Source organism: Natator depressus, chromosome 20 (genome assembly GCF_965152275.1).
Source record: "Natator depressus isolate rNatDep1 chromosome 20, rNatDep2.hap1, whole genome shotgun sequence".
Lineage (NCBI taxonomy): Eukaryota > Metazoa > Chordata > Testudines > Cheloniidae > Natator > Natator depressus.
Genome location: NC_134253.1, coordinates 3,956,188 through 3,979,564, shown reverse-complemented (window position 1 = coordinate 3,979,564; position 23,377 = coordinate 3,956,188). Strand labels below are relative to the sequence as shown.

At 56.0% G+C, this 23,377-nt stretch overlaps 1 protein-coding gene across 1 annotated transcript; it reads right to left on the bottom strand.

Moving 5' to 3' along the window:
• Positions 1–364: 364 nt before the first annotated feature.
• Positions 365–19,097, bottom strand: TSPAN31 (tetraspanin 31). Its single transcript, XM_074935786.1, has 6 exons — positions 18,938–19,097; positions 10,265–10,432; positions 6,542–6,622; positions 3,941–4,090; positions 3,392–3,520; positions 365–3,202 (listed from the first exon to the last, which is right to left on the bottom strand). The coding sequence occupies exons 1-6, from the start codon at positions 19,001–19,003 to the stop codon at positions 3,128–3,130; spliced, it is 669 nt and encodes a 222-aa protein (XP_074791887.1). The 5' UTR covers positions 19,004–19,097; the 3' UTR covers positions 365–3,127.
• Positions 19,098–23,377: the final 4,280 nt, after the last annotated feature.

Genomic DNA, 23,377 nt, shown 5'->3' with positions numbered 1-23,377 from the left:
TTGTTCACCCTTGGGTCTGAGATCCGGGGTGGGTTGTCAACCCCAGGAAGCGGGCACCCCTTCCTCTGCAGCAGTGGACAGAACCATGCCCCCTGCTCCCATCCAGGCTGCAGCGGGGTGGCCGTGGTCAGAGACAGGACCCTGAGAGCTGTGTACATGTTCTCACCTGGCATTTCCCCCCCCCCCAAGGGGAGGGGTCATCCTCATGTTCCTGCTTTCTGCCAGCTGGGGGTCTCACTGCTGCCTCTGGGGGGGCACTGCACCTTTACTCCAAGGGGGGAGGAGGCATGTCCTTCCCCCAGTGATACCGCGGAGCCGGAGGATCACTGAAAGGTGTTTATTTGATCGATAAAGTAACAGATACACACAACAGTGAATGAGCTGTGCAGGTTCCAGCCACTCCGAGGGACACTGATACACGGGTCCAGCACGGATCCCCCGGCCGAGCAGCCGGGGGGAGAGGCTGACGTCCTGCTGCCCTTCTGTTTAAACACAAGTCTCTGGGAGCAGCTTCTGCTTCGCTAGTGCCCCAGCCGAGTTCTGCCCAACCTCCAGGGGAACCTGCACCCACAAGCGCTGCTGGGAAAGCACGCTCCGAACCAGCGAGCCCAGCTAAAACACTGAAACCTCTAGTACCACTGCCCGGGGCTGAGTCACACTGGAGTCCCCAGTGCCCCCGAGGGCCTGGGTGCGGGACCTTGCCCTGTGGCTCTGTTTACATACCAGCTGGGGCAGGCATCGCACAGCGGGAGACACGCAGGACTGGGGGCTGGTGACTTCCCCAGGGAGTGGGGGACGTGCTGTTGTCATCAGCTGAAGCCTTGAGCTCCAGGCTGGCTCAGCTGGCAAATAATCCAAGCGGGTGCCAGAGAGGAAATTGACTCCTTCAGCGCCCTGGTCTCCCCGCTGTGTTGGGCTGCGCCCAGGGGCCGGCTAATGGCAGCTAGCACCTGGTGTGCATTTAACACTGAGGTGTGGGTGCGCTCATTGAGTTCCCTCCAGGGGTTAATTGACAAAGGAGCCAGCAGCATTCTGCTGCTGCCCGCTGCTGTCTCCGGTGGGCATAGCCCAGAGGCTGAAGGGCAGACGGCCCTTTAATGAAGCGTGGATGGAGAATCAGGCGCTTTTGCTGGTTCTGCAGAAGGCCCCAGTCTCCTTGCCCCAAGCCTGGTGCAGGGAGGGCTCAGTCACACTGTGGGAAAACACCTTCTACTACAACATACCTAGAGTTTCCAGCTAGACTTATAAATAAATAGCATGCAGCCCCTGTGGGCTCTAACCACACTAGTCACAAGGGTGAGGGGACTCACAGAGGCAGGGCAGGAAGAATTAAAATGATCCAGTGTTGGTTCAGGATGGTGCTTCTCCTGAGGGGGTTTATCCAGCTCTGCCTGGACCCTCTACGGCCTGCGAGGGGAGTGGGAGCAGCCGGCAGCTTTTGGTGAGGCTCCAGCCCCACACTACGGGCAGCCTGAGTCCAGCCAAGCAGTGGATGGGCCAGCGCTGTCGTGCCAGGGAGCTGGGTTCTGCCTTTTCCAGCTCGAGGAGGCCAGGGCCTCGCCCAGCGTGCCAGGACTTTGGGGCCAGGGGCCTTGGTCTGTCCCAGAGAGCTACGGCCTGCAGCGGGGGCTGTTCTGTGCCATCGGAGCTGGCAGCTAGGGCCGCTGGCGGAGACACTCCATGCAAACTCGGGGGTGAAGGTGTCCCCGTCCCTGAACAGCACATGCAACCCCTGTCCGACCCAGAGGGAGGGGTAGACGCTGCCCCTTGGAGGCAGTGGGTGGATCTGGGAGTGTAGTGGGACCAGACCAAACCAGCCCTCCCAGTCAGTCTCTCAAGCCAAACTCACCTGCTGCGGGGAGGTGTAGCACCCAGCTCTAAGTAAGGCATCAGTCAAGCTGTGTCTAGCTGTTGGGCTAAGATCTCAGGTGGAGGGTGCAGCAAAAACCAAAGAAGCCCCAGCTGGGGGCTGGCAAAGAGAGGGATCCCCGCCGGCCCTGCAGAGATCACCTGGGCAAGGAATCCAGGCAGGGGGTGGCCCCTCTGCAGCAGGCCGGTCCCTTTATGGCAGCGCAGAAGCACGCTCCAGCTGACTGTGGCAGAGGAGGATGGGACCCCATCTCGGCTGAGGCTCTCGCCGTTCCGGGAAGGTGGCTGGTCTCTGCTGCCCCTGGGGAGGTTAGGGTCAGACAGCTGGAGGAGAGGGGGTGTGCGATGGCCCTGGCGCTCAGAGGCTTTGGAAGATGCTTTTGCAGGGGGGCTGAGGAGCTGGTCCAAGGCTCAGAAATGTCCCTGCAAAGCCCTTGGGTGGGGCAAGAGCAGGTGTCACCTGCTGAAAGGCCATAGCCTGGCTCTTAAGATTCTGCTTATTCTAAGGATAAAAATGCCAAATTTCCTGCTACGCACTAGCCCCCCGGTACCTGTTAGGTACCCCCCTGCACCCCCTTTCCCATGAACCTCTTCAGGGTATTTACCGCCACAAGAGGCTGTACATTCTCCTTTTGGATTAATACAAATCCGAGACAAAGCCCCCTGCCCCAGCCCTTAAAGGAACGTAACTAACTTCCTAGATTAAGGGGCCCTGGCATTTGGCTCTGGCTCCGGGGTCTCTAAGCTGTGCAAGTCCCTCCCTCTCCTCGTCGGGTCAGCGCAGCTGTGGCCAGGTTAGTTTCCACCACGTAAATATAGCCCTGGAGTTTGCTCCTGGCCAGGCTGGCATGGCCGGTCTCAGCAGGGCAACGTGCCTCTCCGCAATTGGCTACGTGCCAGGAATAGCCGGGGAACTGGTCAGAGCAGGGTACTAACTACAGGTTAGCAGCTTCACGTTTCTAGCTGTGCCCAGTGCTCCTGGCTGGCTCTGGCACGGCTGAGCCCGGGCTCTCGCTGCACGAGAACGGTCTCGCACTGAACGCCACCCCCACCAGCCATTTGCCAAAGGCTTCATATCAAGGATGGAGCCACGCAGCTGCCGTTTCATCCGCTCAGCGCTTTGGTCACACAACAATGGCCCGGGTGCGGACGGGGGGCAGATGCAGGCGTCGCTTTCCTTCCAAGCAGTGGAGGGAGATGGATTCTCAGGACTAATGTACTAGCAGCTGGGGAAGGGAAGGGGTGGGGGGTGGACGGTCTATAAGAAGGCACTGGGATTTGCTCTGGGGTCTTTCTGGTTTCTGTAGCGCATGGCTAGCAAGACTCCGAGGATCTAGGAGAACAGAGAGAGAAGGGGGGGGATTAGGCGCAATGGGGGCTCCCCTGTGTCACAGGCTGCAGCTCCCACTGGTGGTGCTGGTCCCCCCCCGTTGAGTCACAAGGAGCTGCTAAGGACCACTGTGTAAGCGCTTTGCTGAGAGGTTACCTGGGGTCCCACCCCACCCCCGGCTGGAGGACTTACCTCCGTGAAGCTGAAGAAGAGTCCAACTCCCCCGAGGATTTTCAGGGCCTCATCCGAATGCTTCAGCATCGTCTCCCCGCACTTGGGACAGCTGGGCACGTGGCCCTTGGTCGTGTTGTCCTTACACATCTGGAGAGGATGATAAAGCCCCACAGTGACGCTCCCCTCGCGGTCAGAGCAGCGTGGCTACGGGGGAGCAGAACCATCCCCCCTTAGCACACCACAACCCCAGCCAGGAGAGCATGGCACAGGCAAGGGGGCCGGGCGTGCATGGGATTCCCTCCCCTGACAGACGTGCCCGATCCTCCGCCGGCCCCAGCGCGTACAGACTCGTGCCCAGCCGGGGCTTCTCCCTGAATTTAGTGCAGCTGGGAGGAGTCAGAGTTACTGCCCTGGCACCCGAATGTCTCAACAGCCGCCCCTGAGAACCAGGCCCGAGATCTCCCAGCAGGTTTCCTCTGGGGGTGAGCAACCGGGCAGCCTGGGAGAGCCGGGAAAGGCCAGAGGCAGAAGCGCTGGGGTAAGGTGCTGCCCCACCCTGGGACTCACGGCTGTGCAGCGGTTATAGTCCATCTGGAACGTCTTGATGGCGACTGGGTCGTTGGTGTTGTTTAGCAGCCCGCAGCAGTTCAGATTCACCTCGATCTCGTTGCGGGTCTTGTTGCTCAGCATGTCCCAGGTGGCGCGGAAGAGACTCTCCTGTGGGCAGAGCCCCCAGGGTTACCCCACGAACAGCACAGCCAGCAAACGCCCTCTGGGCCAGGGCCCTGGCGGCCACAGCTGCACCCACCGCAGCAACTTGACCAGCCACTAAAGGACGCTGTTCCCCACAGCCAGAGGTTTTCCCCCTTGCCCCTCCTTCGGTGGATAGGGGCGGGGGGGGGGCAGCTTTACATGGATAGTGGAGGAGAAGCGCGAGAAGAGGGAGCCCTAGGAGGGGAGCTGGCCCACCTGGCAGACAGAGGTGGGGGAAGGAGCCCCCCTGTCCCCCCACAGCCCCCAAGAAGTCCCATTGCTCTAACTCAAGGGCTGGGTTGCGATCAGGCCTGGGACCAGACATCAGGGAGCCAAAAATCAATCTGTTGGAAAGTCGGGCTGATTGACGGACAAAGCAAGGAGGGGACAGGCCGTTCCGCCCGACCCACTGCTCCCTTGGGGGGGGGGGGGTCTGTAAAGAAAGAGATTGGGGAGAAAAATCAGCAAGCATCACCATCACAGCTGCCACCCCCACCAGCTCCTGGGATCTCAGCCCTCCATCAGCCTGATCCCGAGAGATGTCCCAGCCAGGCCCGGGGGATGCAGATGACATCGCCGCCTTCACCAGCTCCATCCCACATACCAGCTGGGATGAAACGGGCTTGGACTCTAACAGCTGCAGCAGCTCCAGGCAGCTCAGCTAACTCCTCTCTTCCCCGCAGGACAGTTCTTACCAGCGTTGATACCGTCTAGACAGTGTTCCTTGCCTTTTTTAATAGCGGGAACTGGCTTGCTGCCTTCCTCAACTGCCAGGGAGAGCTCAGGGACTGGCCCCAGTCCCTGGACCGGTCGTTGAGACACACTGATCTAAGAGCCTGGAACCTAAAGGGGTTTTTCCTTCTTAAAAACTCTCACCAGCTAAAGGGAAAGGGACCAAGGGTCGGGACCAGCAGGAGAGCCGTAGTGAATACTTTATTGTTCAGAGGTTGGAGCTGTTCTGCCTTCTCATTTTTAATGAAAGGTTAAGAAGATTTTTAATGGTGTTTTGCCATGGTACGAAGCAGGCAGAGGTCTCTGCTCGCCAGCCCTGGACCTTGTTTAACACTGGTTAATGGTGGACAGAGAGCGGGTTATGGTAACATCTGTAGCATATATAATCCATCTAAAATAATCCAACAGGCCCTTACTGCTGCCCCCCATCCCAGCATTGACAGCTGGCTTCGGGCTGTTTCCATGATGAGATGTCAGCTCCCGGGTCCCGTGGCACAGCGGCAAGAGGCTGGGGGTGCCCTCTGGAAGAGGGGGCGGGGGTAGCGTGTTGCAGAGGAAACAAGCTGTAAGACCAGCGTGAAATGGGTGTTTTGTGAAGCACTACTGACGCAGCTCTTCTGATGTTACTACGATCAGCCCAGCTCGGCAGGAATGGAGGAGTGGGACAAGGGGCAGAGCGAGCATGGGATGGTTTTAAAATCCAGAGTGAATGTGGGCAGTTCCCGAGAACTCAGCGCTGACCCACCCCTGCTCCGGGGTAAGAGTCCCAGCAATTCCCCGAGGAACAGAGTTAAACCAGCCCCCCCCCCCCCCCCAACAAGCCCCATCCTCGCTGCATGTAGAGTGTGTCTCTTGCACGGTCTCCTCTCCCCGCCCCCTTTCTGGTCTGTCCTCTTCCGAGTCAACCCGAGTTCTCCTTGCGCGTGAGACCGGCCCCGCCGCCAGCCTGCTCCGTTCGTCCAGACTTGGTGGGGCCTGGCCCTAAGACCGCTGGGGGCACAGCTTGAGCCAAGAGCTCCAGTGAATTGTGGGCAAACATGGCTGTCTTTGCCAGCCACCTGAGCGGCACTGTGGGAAGGTGTTGAGGACTATCCGCCCTCCAGTGGAGCTAGCCAATGCCTGCACCACACATGCTGGGGTGAGCAGGTGACACAGGATACTTAGGCAACCTGTAACCTCTCCGTGACAGGCCAGCCAACTTGAGTTAAAGCACCACCGCCCCTGCGTCAGGGGTTGGGGTATGCAAAGGGGACTCAACGTGAGATACAACCCAAGGGGTGCCCCCGGGTCAAATCTGCAGTAAAGACAAGCCCTTGGCCTACGCTCTTCGGGGCAGAGCGTGGGATCTCACGCGGGTCTGGCTGGCCTGCAGGCCCTGATTCCAGGGGAGACAACTGGGCGCTGTAACTAGCCAAACCAGGCAGAGGATCCACCTCACTGCACTGATGGGCTGGTGAGACATCTACCAGGCCCAGAGCTTCGTAGGAAGAGGGTTTCAACTCTCACTAGCTGGGACAATCTGCAGCCTGCCAGTCACCAAACACCTTTGAACCCATTAGTTGGAAGCCACAGGGCAGCTGCCAGGGCCCCTTCCCGTTTCCCTGCGAAGACGGATGTACAGACTCTCCAGCGCATCTCGCTGAAGCCGCTGTGGCCAAGGGTAGGGCAGGGAGGCTGACTCACCTCTCTGCTTGTGTTAAGGGCCAGACACGAACAGGAGACTCCCAACTGGAAGAGAAAGACGAGCCCCAGAATGACCATGTACTGAGGAAGAGTCAGTGTTAAGGAAACATGGGGAGGGGACAGACGCTGCCATCTCCTCCCAGCCTCCTGCCCCTTTACCCAGCCTCCGGGGTGGAACAGGACAGTGACAGCAACAGCACCTGCCCAGGCAGCTTCCTTTGCCAGCTGCCAAATCCCCTGCAGAAGAACAAACCTCTGCCACACTCTAGCGCCCTCTCGCCATAGCTCACGGTTATTTCCAAGGGAATTGTGTGGCTCCCCCAAGAGGACACCTCCTATCTGTGCAACCAGTGCTTACGCTGCCAACTCCCCAAGCATGCTGGGTGCTTCCCACAGCAAATGTCTGAACTTCAGACTGGAGGGTGGCGCAGGAGGGGGTTAGCTAGACAGTGAGGGGGTCAGTTTAGGGCTGTTTAAATGTACAGAGGGGAACATTGGGGAAAGGAGGCTGCAGCTTTACAAAGAGACGGCGCTCTGCTTTGTCTCCATGGGAGCCTGCCGAGCAGTACGGCGAATCTGGAGCAACGCCCCTCTCTTGATACTATTCCACTGTAGATTTTATGCTGGAATTGCATCCACAGGATGGGTTATTCCAGAGCAGGCCTGTCGGGCGGGTCTCCCCTGCAGACAAGCCCTGGTGTGGGGCCTGTGCCAGCTACATGGTACAGGTAGGGAACCTGAGACAGAGGAAAGTGAAGCGACTTGTGTAATAAGAAAACCTAGCTCTGATCTTACACCAGGCCAGGGCACAGCTGGAGTGGAACCCAGGAGTCCCCAGTGGCAGAGTCCTGCTCTAACACCCTGTTCAGGGGACAGGGTGGGTAGTTCCTGGAGCAAAGGTCTCTTTTTCCATGCAAGGACCCCGCCGTCCCAGGTGCCTCGCGAGGAGAAAAGGGCCCATCTTCCTTTAGCCCACCCAGAGCAGCCAAGCTGGCAACTTACCCTTCCCTTCCTGAGGGGTGACCATCAAAGGCTAATTAGGGCCCTTTAAAAACAGATTATTATCCACAGGCGACCGCCTCGCCCCACCCACCGCCCACGTACATGTAAATGCAGAGCCCAGTATACAGCTGAGTCAGAGAAGGCAACAGACACAAAACCAGCAGCCTCAGCTTGCTGGTGCTGCACAGAGTTTGTTCACACTGCTTTCCTGGGCCGGGCCTGGGGCCAGCAGAGCCACCAATTAAAGTGTGTGTCTGGCAGGGGAAAGATTTTCCACCCCCCAGACCCTCCTCTTTCCCTCTCCTACAGCAGCCTGATCCCCCCACCCCACCCCAAGCTCAGGGCCCCACCTCCTCCAAACCAGAGTGAATGGCAATGGGACCCACACTGTGCCACTTGGGTTTGGCCAGGTCAGCGCTCCGAGGCCTGTGCTGAAACCTGCCCCCCCCCGGCAAGGCAGTTGCAGGATGAGGCTGATCTCTGGTTGTGCTAGGCAGGGTGCAAGCAGGACAAAGCCCCTCAGGGCTTCCACCCTAAGGCCTAGTCTCCCCTTCCCAGGCTTGCGGTCTAGCCATGCTGGCAAATGCTCCTAGGGTCCCCACCGCTTACACCTGTTGGCCGAGGGAAATAAGCTGTTCCAGCAAAGCCCTTTTCCACCAGTATAACTGCACCGAGAATAGGACCAAAAGAAAGGCCCCTGCCTACCCGACATTGGTCTGTGGCTGAGAGCAGCTTGTGCAGAACCTGGCCTAAGGGACTTGAACTCCTGTGCGGCCTCAGCCTTTCCCTGCTGGCCAGGGGAGAGTTAATGACCTCTGAATTCAGCTTTTCCTACCTTCCTCCTGCTGTGGCCCCCCTAAAGTCAGGGGTATTGCTCACCCCAAGATTGGAATGATCCCCACCAAGACCTAGCCTTTGCCCTCTGGTGCCTAGGGAGCATGTGTCCCCTCACCCCACCTTGTTTAACAAGATTTTGGCCTTCACAGAGGCTGGCGGAGGTCCCCTCCCCCTTGCTGAGGTCTCCAAATCTGCTACAATCCCCAGCCAGCTCAGCTGAATATTAGCTCCATTTCTCAAAAGTTGAGGTTTCAAGTGGAACTGCGGTTTCCTCTTCGCATCACTTCCCCTTCGCTGAAATATCAGCCCATTTATAGGTGGCAATCAGCCATGCCTGGCCTTGGTCTAGGTAGATACAGGTTCTGCCCCAGTCCAGGCCAAGACGGGTCCCCAGGTCCCTTCTGGCAAGTGCCTGCCTGGCGCAGAGCCTGCGGCAGCCCCTAGCAACCAGCACCCGCTGCTGAAGTGCCCCAGTGATGTGACAGGCTCTGCCGAGGAAGAGAATATTCAGAGTGCAGCAGCTACATCTGCCAGCCTCATGACAGCCCAATGGAGATGAAAAACCCCACCCCCGCGTGAGGGGAGCAGAACAGCAGCCTGGCTGCCAGAGGGGGCGGGGGGGGAGAAGAGAGATGTGCTATGGGTTTTATTTATAGATAAAAAGGAGAATCTGGAAGAGGGGCTAGAACTGTAACTCCCAAGGGTCTACCAGACACGGCTTTCCTTCCCCCACCCCCTGGTACGTTAGAACAAGTCCATGGAAATCCCGCTACTGTGGACATCGAACGAGATCCTCTCTCAGCTGCCATTCCTTCCGCCATGAAGCTCTTTGCCCACGGCAGCTGGCAGCAGGCAGGGCCACAAGGGGTCTTCGCTCTGGCGGACCGGCCTGCAGAGATGCACGTCGGAAGAGTGGCTTGCTCTGGGACGTCAGCCTCCTTTTTCTTAAGGGGCATGGCAAGACAGACACACACCCCAGTGCTGCTCCCTCTGTGAGCGCCCACGGGCCGCCCCATGCCCCCGAGTGGGAGAGCAAGGAGACTCCTTCCCCCGACGCTCCGCCCTTGGCCGTCTGCAGGGCTGTCCCTGCCACGCAGACTCAAGTGCTTTACCTAGTGAGAGTTCAAACAGCCCCAGCCTGAGTTTACCCACAGCCAGTCTCGCTCAGATTCTCACAGCACATTCACTTCCTCCTCCAGTCCAGTCCAGACAACCCCACCTGTTTCACCCACTTGCTCTTAGCTACTTCTCTCCAAAGGTGGGGAGGTGGCTTGGCGGGAGAACGGTCGCAGCATTCACGTAGTACCACGTGCCTCGACCTGAGCTGGGGGTGGAGGGGAATTCCAAAGGAAGGCCACGCCACCCCTTCATAGATGTCAGAGCCAGAACAGATCATGGTGATCATGCTAGTCTGAACTGCAGCATAGTGGGGGCCAGAGATCCTCACCCTAAAGCCAGGCCCACTGCCTGAAGGGAATGTCTGGCATTCCCAGCAGAGGCTGCTGCTTCGCTGTAGCAAGCGAGACCCTCTAGCAGGGTCCTAAGGACCAAACTTCTAGATTTCAGCCTCTCGGGCTGCGTTCCCAATCATTACCACCACCAGACTGGCTAGAGAGCTTGAACCACCCTTAACCCGGCTCAGAGAGGGGCCTGACAACAGCGGGGCTCCCCCTCATGGAGCTGCACAGCGATAGCAACAACAGGAGTTTCGTCAGCAGATGTAGCCGGGCCCTAAGGTTACTCAAGGCCACGTTCTCGCTCCAGACAGCGGCGCTTCTTGTGCCACAGAGAACCAGGAGATTATTAGCGGCACGAGGGTCACGGGGCAGAGTTGTGAGGAGTGTGGCATGGCCCCGGCCTCCCAGGCCAGGCACAGAAGGATACAAAGAAGAGCATGACTTGGTGGTGGTTGATAGCCCCGATGAGGCCCACGATGGCAATGAGCAGCAGGAAGAAACCCACGGCGATGACTCCGCCGATGATGTGGATGCTGGAGACAATGCCAAAGCTTTTCCCCCAGGCAGCCACGCCTATCAGCAGCAACCCAACCAGCTGGAAAACAAGAGGAGAAGGTCAGCCTGGGATGTGGAGGGCCCTTTCCCCCATGCCACCCAGCACACCAGTTCCACACCCCTCCAATGACCTCCACATCCTGGCGGAGGACCTCTCAGCTCCTGCATAGCACGGTAGGGGCTTCGATAAGATCCCAGCCCACAAAACTGACAGTCTAAACAAACAGATAGGCTGCAAAGGGGGAGCGCTGGGGGCTTGTCATGTTACTGGGAGGGAGGGCAGGCAAGTGGACTGCAGAGACCTGGGTTCTGTTCCCAGCTGAGTGACACCTTCTGCCTCCCTGGGCCTCAGCTTCACCATCTGTAAAATGGGGCTAATGATACTTACCTTTGTAAAGCGCTTTGAGACCTGCTATTTGGTTTTGTAAACAGTACTGTCCCCTTCCTGGTCTGGGCTTAAAACTTATCCGCTAATCCTTGCCTACCTCTAGCCCAGCATTTAAGTGACAGTGAACTTTGCCTGCTGCCTAGCTTTACTCACCTGAGTAGCCCTGCTGATTGCAACAGGACCCTCAAGCAGGGAAAGGCAAGCGCATGCCTAAGCATCATCTGGACTGGGGCCTTGTTTTGTGACTTACACAGGACAGGCCTAACAAAGAAAATAACAGAACGCCACTAGCCGTCACCTTCAGCCCCCAACTAAAACCCCTCCAACACATTATCAAGGATCTACAACCTATCCTGAAGGATGACCCAACACTCTCACAAATCTTGGGAGACAGGCCAGTCCTTGCCTACAGACAGCCCCCCAACCTGAAGCGAATACTCACCAGCAACCACATACCACACAACAGAACCACTAACCCAGGAACCTATCCTTGCAACAAAGCCCGTTGCCAACTGTGCCCACATATCTATTCAGGGGACACCATTACAGGGCCTAATGACATCAGCCACACTATCAGAGGCTCGTTCACCTGCACATCCACCAATGTGATATATGCCATCATGTGCCAGCAATGCCCCTCTGCCATGTACATTGGTCAAACTGGACAGTCTCTACATAAAATAAATGGACACAAATCAGATGTCAAGAATTATAACATTCATAAACCAGTCGGAGAACACTTCAATCTCTCTGGTCACGTGATTACAGACATGAAAGTTGCGATATTACAACAAAAAAAACTTCAAAACCAGACTCCAGCGAGAGACTGTTGAATTGGAATTCATTTGCAAATTGGATACAATTAACTTAGGCTTGAATAGAGACTGGGAGTGGCTAAGTCATTATGCAAGGTAACCTATTTCCCCTTGTTTTTTCCTACTCCCCCCTCCTCAGACGTTCTTGTTAAACCCTGGATTTGTGCTGGAAATGGCCCACCTTGATTATCATACACACTAAGGAGAGTGATCACTTTACATAAGCTATTACCAGCAGGAGAGTGGGGTGAGGAGAGAAAACCTTTTGTAGTGATAATCACGCATTTTTTCATGGTTTGTGTGTATAAAAACGTCTTCTGTATTTTCCACAGTATGCATCCGATGAAGTGAGCTGTAGCTCACGAAAGCTTATGCTCAAATAAATTGGTTAGTCTCTAAGGTGCCACAAGTACTCCTTTTCTTTTTGCAAATACAGACTAACACGGCTGTTACTCTGAAACCTATCTTTTCTGGTTTTTATTTTCAGCTTCTTGTCCAACCCCTGCCGGTTTCCCTTCCATTAACCATTGTTTATTCCAGCGCTTCGCCCCCACCCCAGCTAGCGGGCCCTCCCCCATTCCTTTCATGCGAAGATCCAAGCTCACAGTCCACCCACGCACGCCTGCAATTAGTTGGCTTCTTAATCACCCATTTCAAGAGATCAGATGTTGGAAGAATGGACGCCAGCTCCAGTTTTGCATCTTTGGGGGTGGGGGCGTCTCTGCACATTTTACATGGTCCCTATTGCACTTCTGTACCTCTGTAATCTATGATCTCTACTTTGGGAGCCTAGCGACTGCCAGACTGGACTGGACTCCCTGTCCATCCGTCCAGTTTCCTGTCTGACAGCAGCCAGCACCTTTCAGAGGAAAGTGCAAGAAACCCATAATAGGTAAATGAGGGATAATCTATTTCCTGCCATCTAGGTCTCATTCTGATCTCTACTAGAGCCTGCAGCATGAGGGTTAATATCCCTTCTAAATTGTTAGCATTAATTATAACTCCAGAGATTCTTGTTATCCACAGAAGGATCCAGTCCCTTTTGAAACTTGCTACATTTGTGGCCTCAATTTCCATTGTCTAACTACATGCGTGTGGTGTATTGGTTTTGAGCTTGCCACCTTTTAATCAGTTGGCTTGTGACTGTGAGTGGCTCATTATTCCCCACACTTCAGAGCCAAAAAGCACATTAGACAGCACGGATGCATTTGTCACAACATTAAAGTTAACCTTGACTACTTTGATTTCCTGTAAGAGTGTGGTCAATGCCCCTTTTCCATCTCCTAGACCGACACGTCCCAGAAAGATCCACTCACCATCTGAGCTCATAAAATGGGTTCCAACTGGGGGAGGAATTGGCTAGCTCTTGCCATCTTTTGGCCACGTTTATACACAAACCAGCATCCATTTAAACTAAATTGGTTTCTTAAATTAGCGCAAACCCCTCTGCAGGCACTCCTTCAAACTGGGGGTTTTTTTGGCTTACGTTGGCTTTGCAGTGTTCGATTCCTTACTGACTTGAGCTACATCAGAATAGGCCAATCGAACTGAATTAAGAGCACCTCCAGAGGGGCTCGCGCTGGCTTACCAAATCCAGTTAAAGAGGCACCTTTGTGCATTTGCACCTTCCAGGTCAGTCAAATGGCAACAAGACAGAGCAATGCTGTTTAACTAAGCAGCTGTTTAGCTTGTGCACATTAATGTGACTAGGTCAGCAATAAAATATAGACATTAACACAGGCTGCTTCTCTTGAAACTTCTCCTCCATCACATCACCCCTTATGGTGTCTCAGCGACCAGGCTCCAGCCTGAGCCTGAACATCTACCCTGCAACTTTATAGCCCCTGCAAGCCTGAGTCAGCTGCAGCTATGCCATGATTTACTGCAGTACAGACATACCCACAGATATTACAGTGACGAGCAACAGAAATATCAGGTGATATTCTGGCCCCAGTGCAGTTGGTGGCAAGACCCCCTTGACTTAAACAGAACCAGGATTTCACCCACTTTTTCTGTGTTCTGGGTTGTGAACAATTAGGTTGCCTAGAACCAGAGGTTTGAATCCTGGCCTGGCTGATCTTCTGAGATTGTGCGTGGGACTTTCAGACAAGTCTCACGTACTCTCTACAGATGCTCAATAGCCCCTAGAGTTTAGGTTTTCCCTGATCACCTTGAAGGGAACAGTCTCTTTGCCAGCAGTCTGTTCACTGCCCACTTTTAAGATCCCCACCCCCAAAAACAACCACAGGCTGCATTTCAGTGATTAGTTGCTCCTAGGTGACTAGTTTGTGAAGCACTTTAGAACGACGTGAACGGTGCAGCTCTAAGATCTGTAGCAGCTTACTGCACCTCCTCTCCCAGCACGGAGAGCCTCAGCCACTAGGGACAGCTACCTGGCAGCGTGACAGTGCTTGAAGTCACCCCTCCAGAGAGTTGGTGCAAAGAGAACAGAGTTAGGGTGGCATTTGCACCTCCAAACGTCTCGTGTTTCAGAGATCCTGCAGTAACGTCAGCTCTTGCACAGACCAGATGGGTTTTTAAGTCAGTGAAACCCTGCTGATTTCTGCACAAACTAATGCAGCTGGTGACCACTGAGTTGCCAGGAAAACAAGAGAACGTTGCAGGTGAACATTGCTCCTAGTCTCGCTCTCACTGAAGAGGTCTTCACACTGGGCAGGTGAGGGGGCACCTGGCAAAGAAGAGCATGAGACGTCCTCTAACTGGGCTAGTGTCTGGCACCATTGAGGATACGGATGGCTGGGTAGTGGGCATGCAGGAGCACTGGGATTTCTCTCCTGCACTCCTTCTTTAGCATAGCGACACGCAGATCTGCTTGCCGTTCAGCTGCTCAAGAGAGATGTGCTGGTCTCCTCTGCAGGAGGAATCCCGCACAGCTGTCGGCTGGGACAAAGGAAACATTAGGCCAGATTTCCCCTGCTGTAACTGACCACAGTGAGTTTCCATCAGCGATGAGTCCACTTCCTGTCAGCCGTGTTTCACTCTCTCCCTACAGCATTCCACCTCCTTATTTCCCATCAGACAAGGGCTGGGCCCTCTCCTCAGCCCAGTTTGGTTTCTGACCTCCCTTCCTGTCTATTTTATATCAGTCAGGCCCATGGAGCAGACCAGCTACTGCGGTTACCCACATTCAGACCAAGCTAATGGACATGACAAATTTCTCACGTCTGTGGGTGGGTGCACAACAGTGGCTTGAAGACAAGCTCTGCTACAGGCCAGGATTGTGGGACACGAGGACTTATTCCAACACAGTCATCCCCCGACACATGGCTCCCTTTCAGCTTGCTGTTCCTACGCAGTTTGCTTTGGAAGCACAGGCTCCAGCAGACACCCGACAGCTCGCCCTAGGGGTAGGGGCAGCGCTATTCCGACTCTCACTTCTCGACTGGATGGGATGTAAAGACTGAGCCGCGCTCACAGCCTGCCCCGCTGCGGTCCTAGTTCCCAGTGCTCTCGCCGTGTAGAAGAGGCACTAGTGTTTAGTGCTTTAAACCAACTGTCCTTTTCACTAGGCATACCCCAGCCTGGCTGCACGGCCAGGCTTTCTATTCAAGCCGTGGTCGCACAGATGCCTTCTGCTTCCATAGACACCTGGGGCCGGATTCCCTATTGCCCAGCATCTCATGTCATTTACACCCATTCCGCCCTGGTGTGAAGTGCAACAGGGTCAGACTGGTAGCACCATGTACTACGTGACTGCAGGGCACCAGAGAATTGGGGCCCCAGTGTAGTTTAACCAGGCAGATCCAGAGACCGCAGCTCACAGATTTGCACGCTAGATCACTTGTCAGGAGGGCTCCAACCATTTCTGTTGGCAGGCCTTGATTCATGGCTGCCCTCCCACTACTTGTCCATTTTCCAACCCCCTTCTCCCAGCGCGTTCTCTCGCTTTCTGTCTGCATTCGTTTCGCTCAACTCTGCCTGTTCCTACATACTGCTCAGGGAGGACGGCAGCCTCTCTGCCTTGATGCGTCAGGCAAACCCAGCGACTGGCAGAAAAAAAACTCAGAGCAAGACTAGAGTCAGTATTCTTGCCGCCACTTTGTTAAAAAGCCAGCTCTGAGCCAGTCTGGTGAGGCATTATGGGCAATAAATGCTTCTGAAGACTCAAAACTCTACAGGACCTAAGGCAAAAATAATTGAGCCCTGGTCCACAAAGACACCCAAGTCTGGGGTTTAGGTGCCTATGCCCCAGATTTAAGCACCACTGCAATCTGCAAAGCCACACCTGGTGGCCACCTACCCCTGTAGGCACCTAAACTCCCCCAGCACTCAAGTCTTTGTAGCAGACATGGCCTAGGTGACTAAGTTTCTGCCTCTGAGCCCCAGAAAGATCCATCACTCGAAGAAGATCGGTATTTGCCTGCCTATCTTCTCTGCAGGGCCCTGTCCAGGAATCGTGTACAGAGGCGCCTTACAGGACAAGGGCTCATTTGAAATCGGGCTGGAGGCAGCAGCATAGACCACATCAACACTTTTAGCCCAGTGGTTAGCACACTCACGTGGGATGTGGGAGACCCCGGTTCGATTCCTCTCTCTACCAAAGGAGGTGACAAGATTTTGAACACAGGTCTCCCTCCTCTCAGGAGAGCACTAATCACTGAGTGGTGGGATAGTCTGATGTGGGGCTCCCTTTGCCAACTGAAGTGGACTGGAGCAGGGGGACTGGACCGTAGGTCCCCACCCCCAGCCTATGGAATCGCTTGCCCAGTGACCCCTCGCATATTTATACACGATGAGCAGCAGGAGAGACTGAGGGAGCCCCACATCAGAATACCCCCAGCTCAGTGGTCAGAGCACTGGGGGGGGGGAGGGGGGGGAAGAGATCCCTGTTCAAATCTTCTCCCCCTCAGACAGAAGGGGGCACTGTCTCCCACGTCCCAGGTGAGTGCTCTAACCACTGGTCCTAAAATGGCCACAACCATCGTGAGGCAGGGGTTTAACTCATTCTCCCAACAGTTGAGGTGCCTACACCATCCAACTCCAGGAGAGGGTCACTGGCTGGGGATCACGAGCCGGGACTGGTGCCTCCCTGCAGTAGGAAGAGAGCCTATAAGCAGGTCCTGCCTCATGCCAGGCCTCTAATACAAGACTTTATGTCTCAGGCTCTCTTCCTACTACACAGCCCAGACTTGGGCACCTGTCCCTGAGAGGGAAGCAGGACTTAACCTACACCCCTTCCTGGCTAGTTTAGGCAGTTCCCCTCCCTCGCCCCATTCGTTACATAGGGAACCTAGGCACCTAACTCAAGCTTTGTGGATCGCCATGTTATTCCTGTGATTGGCGCCGCGACACTGAACATCTCAAAGTGGATCCAGCCCTTGGTTACCAAGTTCACAGCAACCGTTGGGCCAACCCGCTTATTCCAGACCTGAGCTGCCCAGGCTCTGGGGCCTCACCGGGAGCCCCCCCCAAGCCTTGATTTGAGAGACCCTCCTCCCGTGGTTAGAGTGGGATCTTCTGGTCTGTCCAGCATCCAGCACCCTGGGATCCTGGCCCAGGACAGGGGCTCTCAGTCACTACCCCAGTACAGATGATGGCGGAAAGTCCGTGCTGTCGACATGATGTCATCCATGCTACAGACACTGCTAAACCACGCCAGTTTCTTTTATGCCAGCGCACTCCGTACTGCTACCGCTGATGGAAGATTTCCAAGAAAAGGCTCCGACAGCCCTAGAAGATGCATTTCAGTTATATGGGTGCAACCTCTGGCTAACCAGATTAGAAGAGTATCCCAGAGAATCAAGAGGATGCTGCTAAATAGGCGCTGAAATAATGGGCATTTATGTTAAACACATCAGATTACTGAAGTGCCTAACTAAGCTTCGCCGCGCCAGCGCTCTGAAACTGGCTCTCATCAGCGTAAGATGCCTATTACAGCAAGATGTTAGGAAAGAGCTATTGAAGTTTCACTTCCTTGTCTCACAGATACAATCACCAGTGAATAACTCTTCGGCCTGGCCCACACTAGGATTTTACATTGGTAGAGCTGTGTCTCCCGGGGGTGTGAAAAATCCACACCCCCGAGACGTGTCGCTATAGCGACCTAAGCCCCGGTGTCGACAGCACTAGGTCGATGGACGAACTCTTCCATTGACCTAGCTGCCGCCTCTCAGAGAGGTTGATGACCTAGACCAAGGGTACAGGCAGCATCTACACGGAAACGCTGCAGCTGCTCCGTTTCCGTATAGACGTGCCCCTCCAGGTGCATATGGGCCTGCATTATAAAGGCACTTAGAAGCATGAAACTAAAATGACTGCACGACTGCAGCTTTTATACATAGAGTGGGGTACCTTGTTTTCAGCTTATTCCATAGAAAAGCCATGGGCCGCTCGTGAACCCGGCTGGTTTGGGCTGCAATGCAGACGGGCTGCTTTTTGGGTGTTCGAGGCACTTGGGTATGCCACTAGAAAGTTTTGTCACTTGACATATTCCAGTATAGCTAAAGCAGCTAACCCCCCTGGAGGGGATAGAGCAGGATAGAGAGCTTATACTGTATGGCTTACTCTGGTTCAGGAAGGAAAATCAGCTCTATGCACTAGGCAGGGCGTAGGTGATTAAAGAATCACACCCCTCACAGATCAATAAGGCCGGGCCTACACTTAAAAAAAACAGATCAATTTAGCCACCTCTCTAGGGGCTAGGTTGATGCACAAATTCTTCCGTCAACCTCGTTAGCATCTCTCTGAGGGGTGGATTAACAACATCGACAGCCAAACCCCTTCCATCGCTGCGGAAGCCGGGCATTACAGCCGTCGAACTTGTCCATGCAGACCAGTGGCCGGTGGCGACCGGAGAGCGTTGGATGCAGGCGTCAGGGCAGGCTGGGGGCCCGGGCGTGATCTTTTTACTGCCCGTGGCGGAGGATGCAGTGAAGTCCAGCCCCGGCCCGTGTGGGGTCAGAGACATGTGGACTTCGGCACTAACCCGGGTTGGTTTGGGAGGAGGTGCGTGTCCCAATTCTCCTCATGCAGCCCAGGGCTAGGGAAGATGCCAAGGCAGCTGCCCTAGACATTAGAGCCTCCACGGGCCCCAGAGAGCTTATAGCCTGAGCAGAGACAGGCCAAACACCCCTGCAGCACCCCCTGCCTTAGGGACCTCGCCCCCCGCCCCCGACAAAGGGGGGGGCGGCTCCTCCCCTCCCCCACCCCCGACAAAGGGGGGGCTCCTCTCGGCCCCGACAAAGGGGGGGGGCGGCTGGCTCTCGGCCCCTCCCCCGACAGAGGGGGGGGGCGGCTCCCGAGGCCCCGCGCGGGGCCCCTCCCCCCAGGCCGCCCCCCCGAGCTGAGGGAGGCCCCGCCGGAGCCCCGGGCCCGCGCTCACCACGTAGACCACGTTGAGGGCGCAGAGCGCGTTGCGGGAGCAGGCGAAGCCGCCGCCACACACCATCTTCCCGGCCGGGGGCAGCGCAGGCCGGGCCGCTCCTGGCCCTTTAAACCCGAGCCCAGCGCCCAGCGCCGCACTGCGCCTGCGCACGTACCCCCCGCCCGCCTCCTTGAGAGGCGTCTGCGCAGCCCTGTGCGTCAGTACGCATCCGTACGCCGCGCTCGCCCACACGCACTGCGCCTGGGCAGGACCTCCTTTTTGTGCGCCTGCTCAGCACTCTGGCGTGGTGCGCGTGCGGTCTTCTCAAGCACAGCTCACACACACGGCGCCTGCGCAGCAGTCCCACCTCCCACGCCAAGCTTGTTTCCCGTTCACAGCGCCTGCGCAGGGTAACGCGGTTTGCTGCTGCGCATGCGCGATCGTTCCAGGCCGGGCTTTAGCTTCGACCCCAAATACCCGGATGAGAGTGGCTCACGGGTGGACAAAGACCCGGATGGAGGGGACAACTTCCTCTGGGGCCGTGCCCTGGTTCCCCTTGGGGGCCCTGTGTTTTCGGGCCCCCGCCCCAGTGCCGTAGAGTCCTCCAGTGCCGTGTCCTGGTGCCCCCCCTGTGGCTGTGTCCTGGTGCCCCCCTCCCGGCCTTGGTGCCCCCCGTGACTGTGCCCTAGTGCCCCCCTCGCCCCTGCTGCGCCCCCCTGGCCCTGTGCCCTGGAACCCTCCGGCCCTTTGCCCTCGATCCCCCCTGGCCCTGGTGCCCCCCGGCCCTGCTGCGCCCCCCCCGGCCCTGTGCCCTGGAACTCTCCGGCCCTCTGCCCTCGATCCCCCCTGGCCCTGGTGCCCCCCCGGCCCTGCTGCGCGGCCCTGTGCCCTGGAACCCTCCGGCCCTCTGCCCTCGATCCCCCCTGGCCCTGGTGCCCCCCCGGCCCTGCTGCGCGGCCCTGTGCCCTGGAACCCTCCGGCTCTCTGCCCTCGATCCCCCCTGGCCCTGGTGCCCCCCCGGCCCTGCTGTGCGGCCCTGTGCCCTGGAACCCTCCGGCCCTGCTGCGCCCCCCTGGCCCTGTGCCCTGGAACCCTCCGGCCCTGCTGCGCCCCCCTGGCCCTGTGCCCTGGAACCCTCCGGCCCTGCTGCGCCCCCCAGCCCTGTGCCTTGGAACCCCTCTGCCCAGGTGCCCCCCCCCCAGCGCTGAGACCTGGATCCCCTCCTGCCCTGTGCCCTGGATCACCCCTCGGACTTCTGCCCTGGTGCCCCCTGAGCCCTGGTGCCCCCCCCCCAGCCCTTTGCCCTATGCACTTGTCCATGTAGACCAGTGGCCAGTGGCGACTGGAGAGCTTTGGATGCAGGCATCAGGGCAGGCTGGGGGCCCGGGAGTGATGGAACGGGATGGGGGTGGTCTTTTTACTGCCCCCCTCCCCCAGTGATGCCCCCATTATTGGGTCTGTAACCCCACCCCCAACACTGCCTGCTACTCCACCCTCTGGGCCTTGTGCCTCGCAGCTCCCTTCTCCCGGTTTGTGATGAGCATCCTCAGTATTACAACTGGCCCTGTGCCTGGCGCCTGCCCGCCCCAGTGTGCTGCCCGTAGGTGGCAAGCGGTTGCTGTTTACTTGGCAATGAACGAACCTTTCCCTTTCCAGAAGTCTTGGCATGCTGCCCATTCCTTTCCGGTGTTACAAGTGCAAAAGCAGAGGCTGAAGAAACTCCTGAATATTTCATCTCGTGTTTTAACAGGCAAAGTCTCAAACAAGAAGTTGTATCTGTAGAACTGATCAATGAAATTGTTTTTAATTGTTCACTTTATTAATATAACTTCATCTGCAAAATTTTATGAATGAAACAACATTCATTCATAAAACCGGTTACTCCAATAACTGGCTAATTGAGTTTCACTTTCAATCCAATTGCTGCTTAAATCACTGAAACTTGCAGGGTTTCAACATTGTAACTTCTGCTCACTGTTTGCCATTCCTTACACCTGTCCATATTGTAACTCAAACTCCATTTTAAAATGCTCGCTCCATTTTGCAAAACCCGGCTGTAATCTGATTAGTGTAGTTTAGATGTGTGAATGAGGTATGTAGGGATGATGGAATCAGCCCCAGCCCATCCGGATGAAATAAAGTGTAAACACCAACGGCTGAAGATGCAGATAACAGCCCTGACAAAGCAAGAAGAGTCCACCCTAAAAAGAAAAGAACAAAGGTACAATTGAAGGAACACCAAAGCCAGGTCCCAGGCTGAAAGTCATGTCTGCAATTGACAGGTGATCAATCACACCCGACCCAGAGGCAGTGTGACACAGCAAACTCTATAGACTGGTTTCAGACTAAAGCCTACAAAAAAGATGGGTGAGATGGAAGACTTTGGAGGGTAACATTCTGCTGCCAACGTGGAAGGGCATCGGTGCACGCCCAACAGAGACCCAGCCCTTCCTTGTGCCCGGCTTTCCTGGCCAGTTAGCCGCCACAAGCTATGAACCCAAGCCACAAACTCAAGCTACATTCAGGACTGGTAACTGTCTATCAGCTGCAGAACATTTGATGTGTGTGTGTGTGTGTGTCTGTGAGTATTATGCATTAGCTAGTGGTTACAGATCAAATTGTTATCATAATAAATGTGGCATCTTTGCCTTGTCCCCTAAAATGATCCTGTGTAGTTTTGTCTGCGTAGCCCATCTATGATTTCGATCTCAGGTGTGCAGTGCACTCTTAGGGCAACACAAAAGGTAAACCTTTTCTTTCTTTTCTTTTTCTTTTTTTTTTGAGCTGTGTGGCCAGTTTTTGTTACAAGATTAGGTTTCTCCAGGCTGAATTCTACCCCGAAAACAAAGTTTAATCAACAGTGACATTGCTCTGCAAAGGTTTGATTCACTGAGGACAGGTCCATCAGTGGTGATTAGCCAAGATGGTCGAGGATGCAAACCCATGCTCTGGGTGTCCCTCAGCCCCTGCCTGCCAGATGCTGGGACTGGATGACAGGAGATGGATCACTTGATAATTGCCGGGTTCTGTTCATTCACTCTGAAGCACCTGGCACTGGCCACTGTCGGAAGACAGGATACTGGGCTAGATGGACCATTGGTCTGACCCAGTCTGGCCATTCTCATAGGCGCCAACTTCTCCTGGCGCCGGCGGGTGCTCGACCCTGCCCCCGGTCCACCCTGGCTCCACCCCTGCCCTGGCCCTGCCCCCTCCCACCCCTGCCCCGCCCCCATTCCAACCCCTTCCTGGAAGGAATTTTCCTCCAGGGCAGATTGGAAGAGGCCCTGGGCGGGTTTCACCTTCCTCTGCAGCATGGGGCACGGGTCACTTGCTGGAGGATTCTCTGCTCCTTGAAGTCTTTAAACCACGATTTGAGGACTTCAATAGCTCAGACAGAGGTGAGAGGTTTATCGCAGGAGTGGGTGGGTGAGATTCCGTGGTCTGCGTTGTGCAGGAGGTCAGACTAGATGATCGTAATGGTCCCTTCTGACCTTAATATCTATGAATCTAGGGAAGAGCCGGAAGAGTGATGAAACAGCCTCCTGCCCGCACCGTTGCAATCCCTGCTCCAGCCTTCTAGCCATAACAAGAGACTGGCAGGTCTCCAGACAGACGAGGACCCCTTCCCGTGTGCATGGTGTCACGGAGTGTGGGGGAGTCAGGCCCTGCACCCAGGGGCGGCTCTACCCATTTTGCCCCCCCAAGCAGTCGCCACCGAATTACCGCTGCTGCAATAGTGGCGGAGCTGCCGCCAAATTGCCACCGCGGCACACGGACTGCCGCCCCCGTTCTGAATGCCCCCCCAAGCACCTGCTTGGAAAGCTGGTGCCTGGAGCCGGTCCTGCCTGCACCCCCACTTCCTGCCATTCACCCTGACTCTCAGCCAGCCAGTAAAATGGAAGGTTTATGGGACGACAGGAACACGGTCCCAAACAGAGCTTGTAGGTACAACCAGGACCCCTCAGTCAAGTCCTTCTGGGGGGCAGGGAGCTTAGACCCCAGTCCTGGGGCTCCCTCCGTTTCCCCAGCCAGCTCCAAACTGAAACCCCCTCCAGCCGTCTCCCCCAGCCACACTTCCGGCTCCTCCTCCAGCCTTTGTCCAGTTTCCGGGCAGAAGGTGTCACCTGGCCCCAACCCCCTCCTGGGCTCTCATGTTACATGCTCAGGTATCTTCCCTCACGGAAAGTCTCCCATCCCCAATGCAGACAGTCCCAGTAAAACTCCCCTGCAACATTCCCAGGTCCATACTCCCCACTCCCTGCTGCATCACACATGGATCACGGGGCCTTGGCAGTCCAGAATCCTGTTAAACTGGAGTCCCCAGTGTAGACTTGCTAGCACACAGCACATGCAAATTCTCCTTACCAACTCTGTTCCATAGAGCCAAGTGCTAGGATCTTCCTACTGAAACAGAGCATATGTCCTCCGGAAACCGGGACCAGTTGGATCCTAAGGCTG

What these genes read in the sequence shown, in the direction of transcription:
- TSPAN31 (XM_074935786.1), bottom strand. Translation starts at nt 19,003, where the DNA reads ATGGTGTGTGGCGGCGGCTTCGCCTGCTCCCGCAACGCGCTCTGCGCC. An exon ending in CCCTTAACACAAGCAGAGAG is followed by an intron (nt 4,091 to 6,541) that starts GTGAGTCAGCCT and finishes CTCTGCCCACAG; the next exon opens with GAGAGTCTCTTCCGCGCCAC. An exon ending in ACTATAACCGCTGCACAGCC is followed by an intron (nt 3,521 to 3,940) that starts GTGAGTCCCAGG and finishes CATCCTCTCCAG; the next exon opens with ATGTGTAAGGACAACACGAC.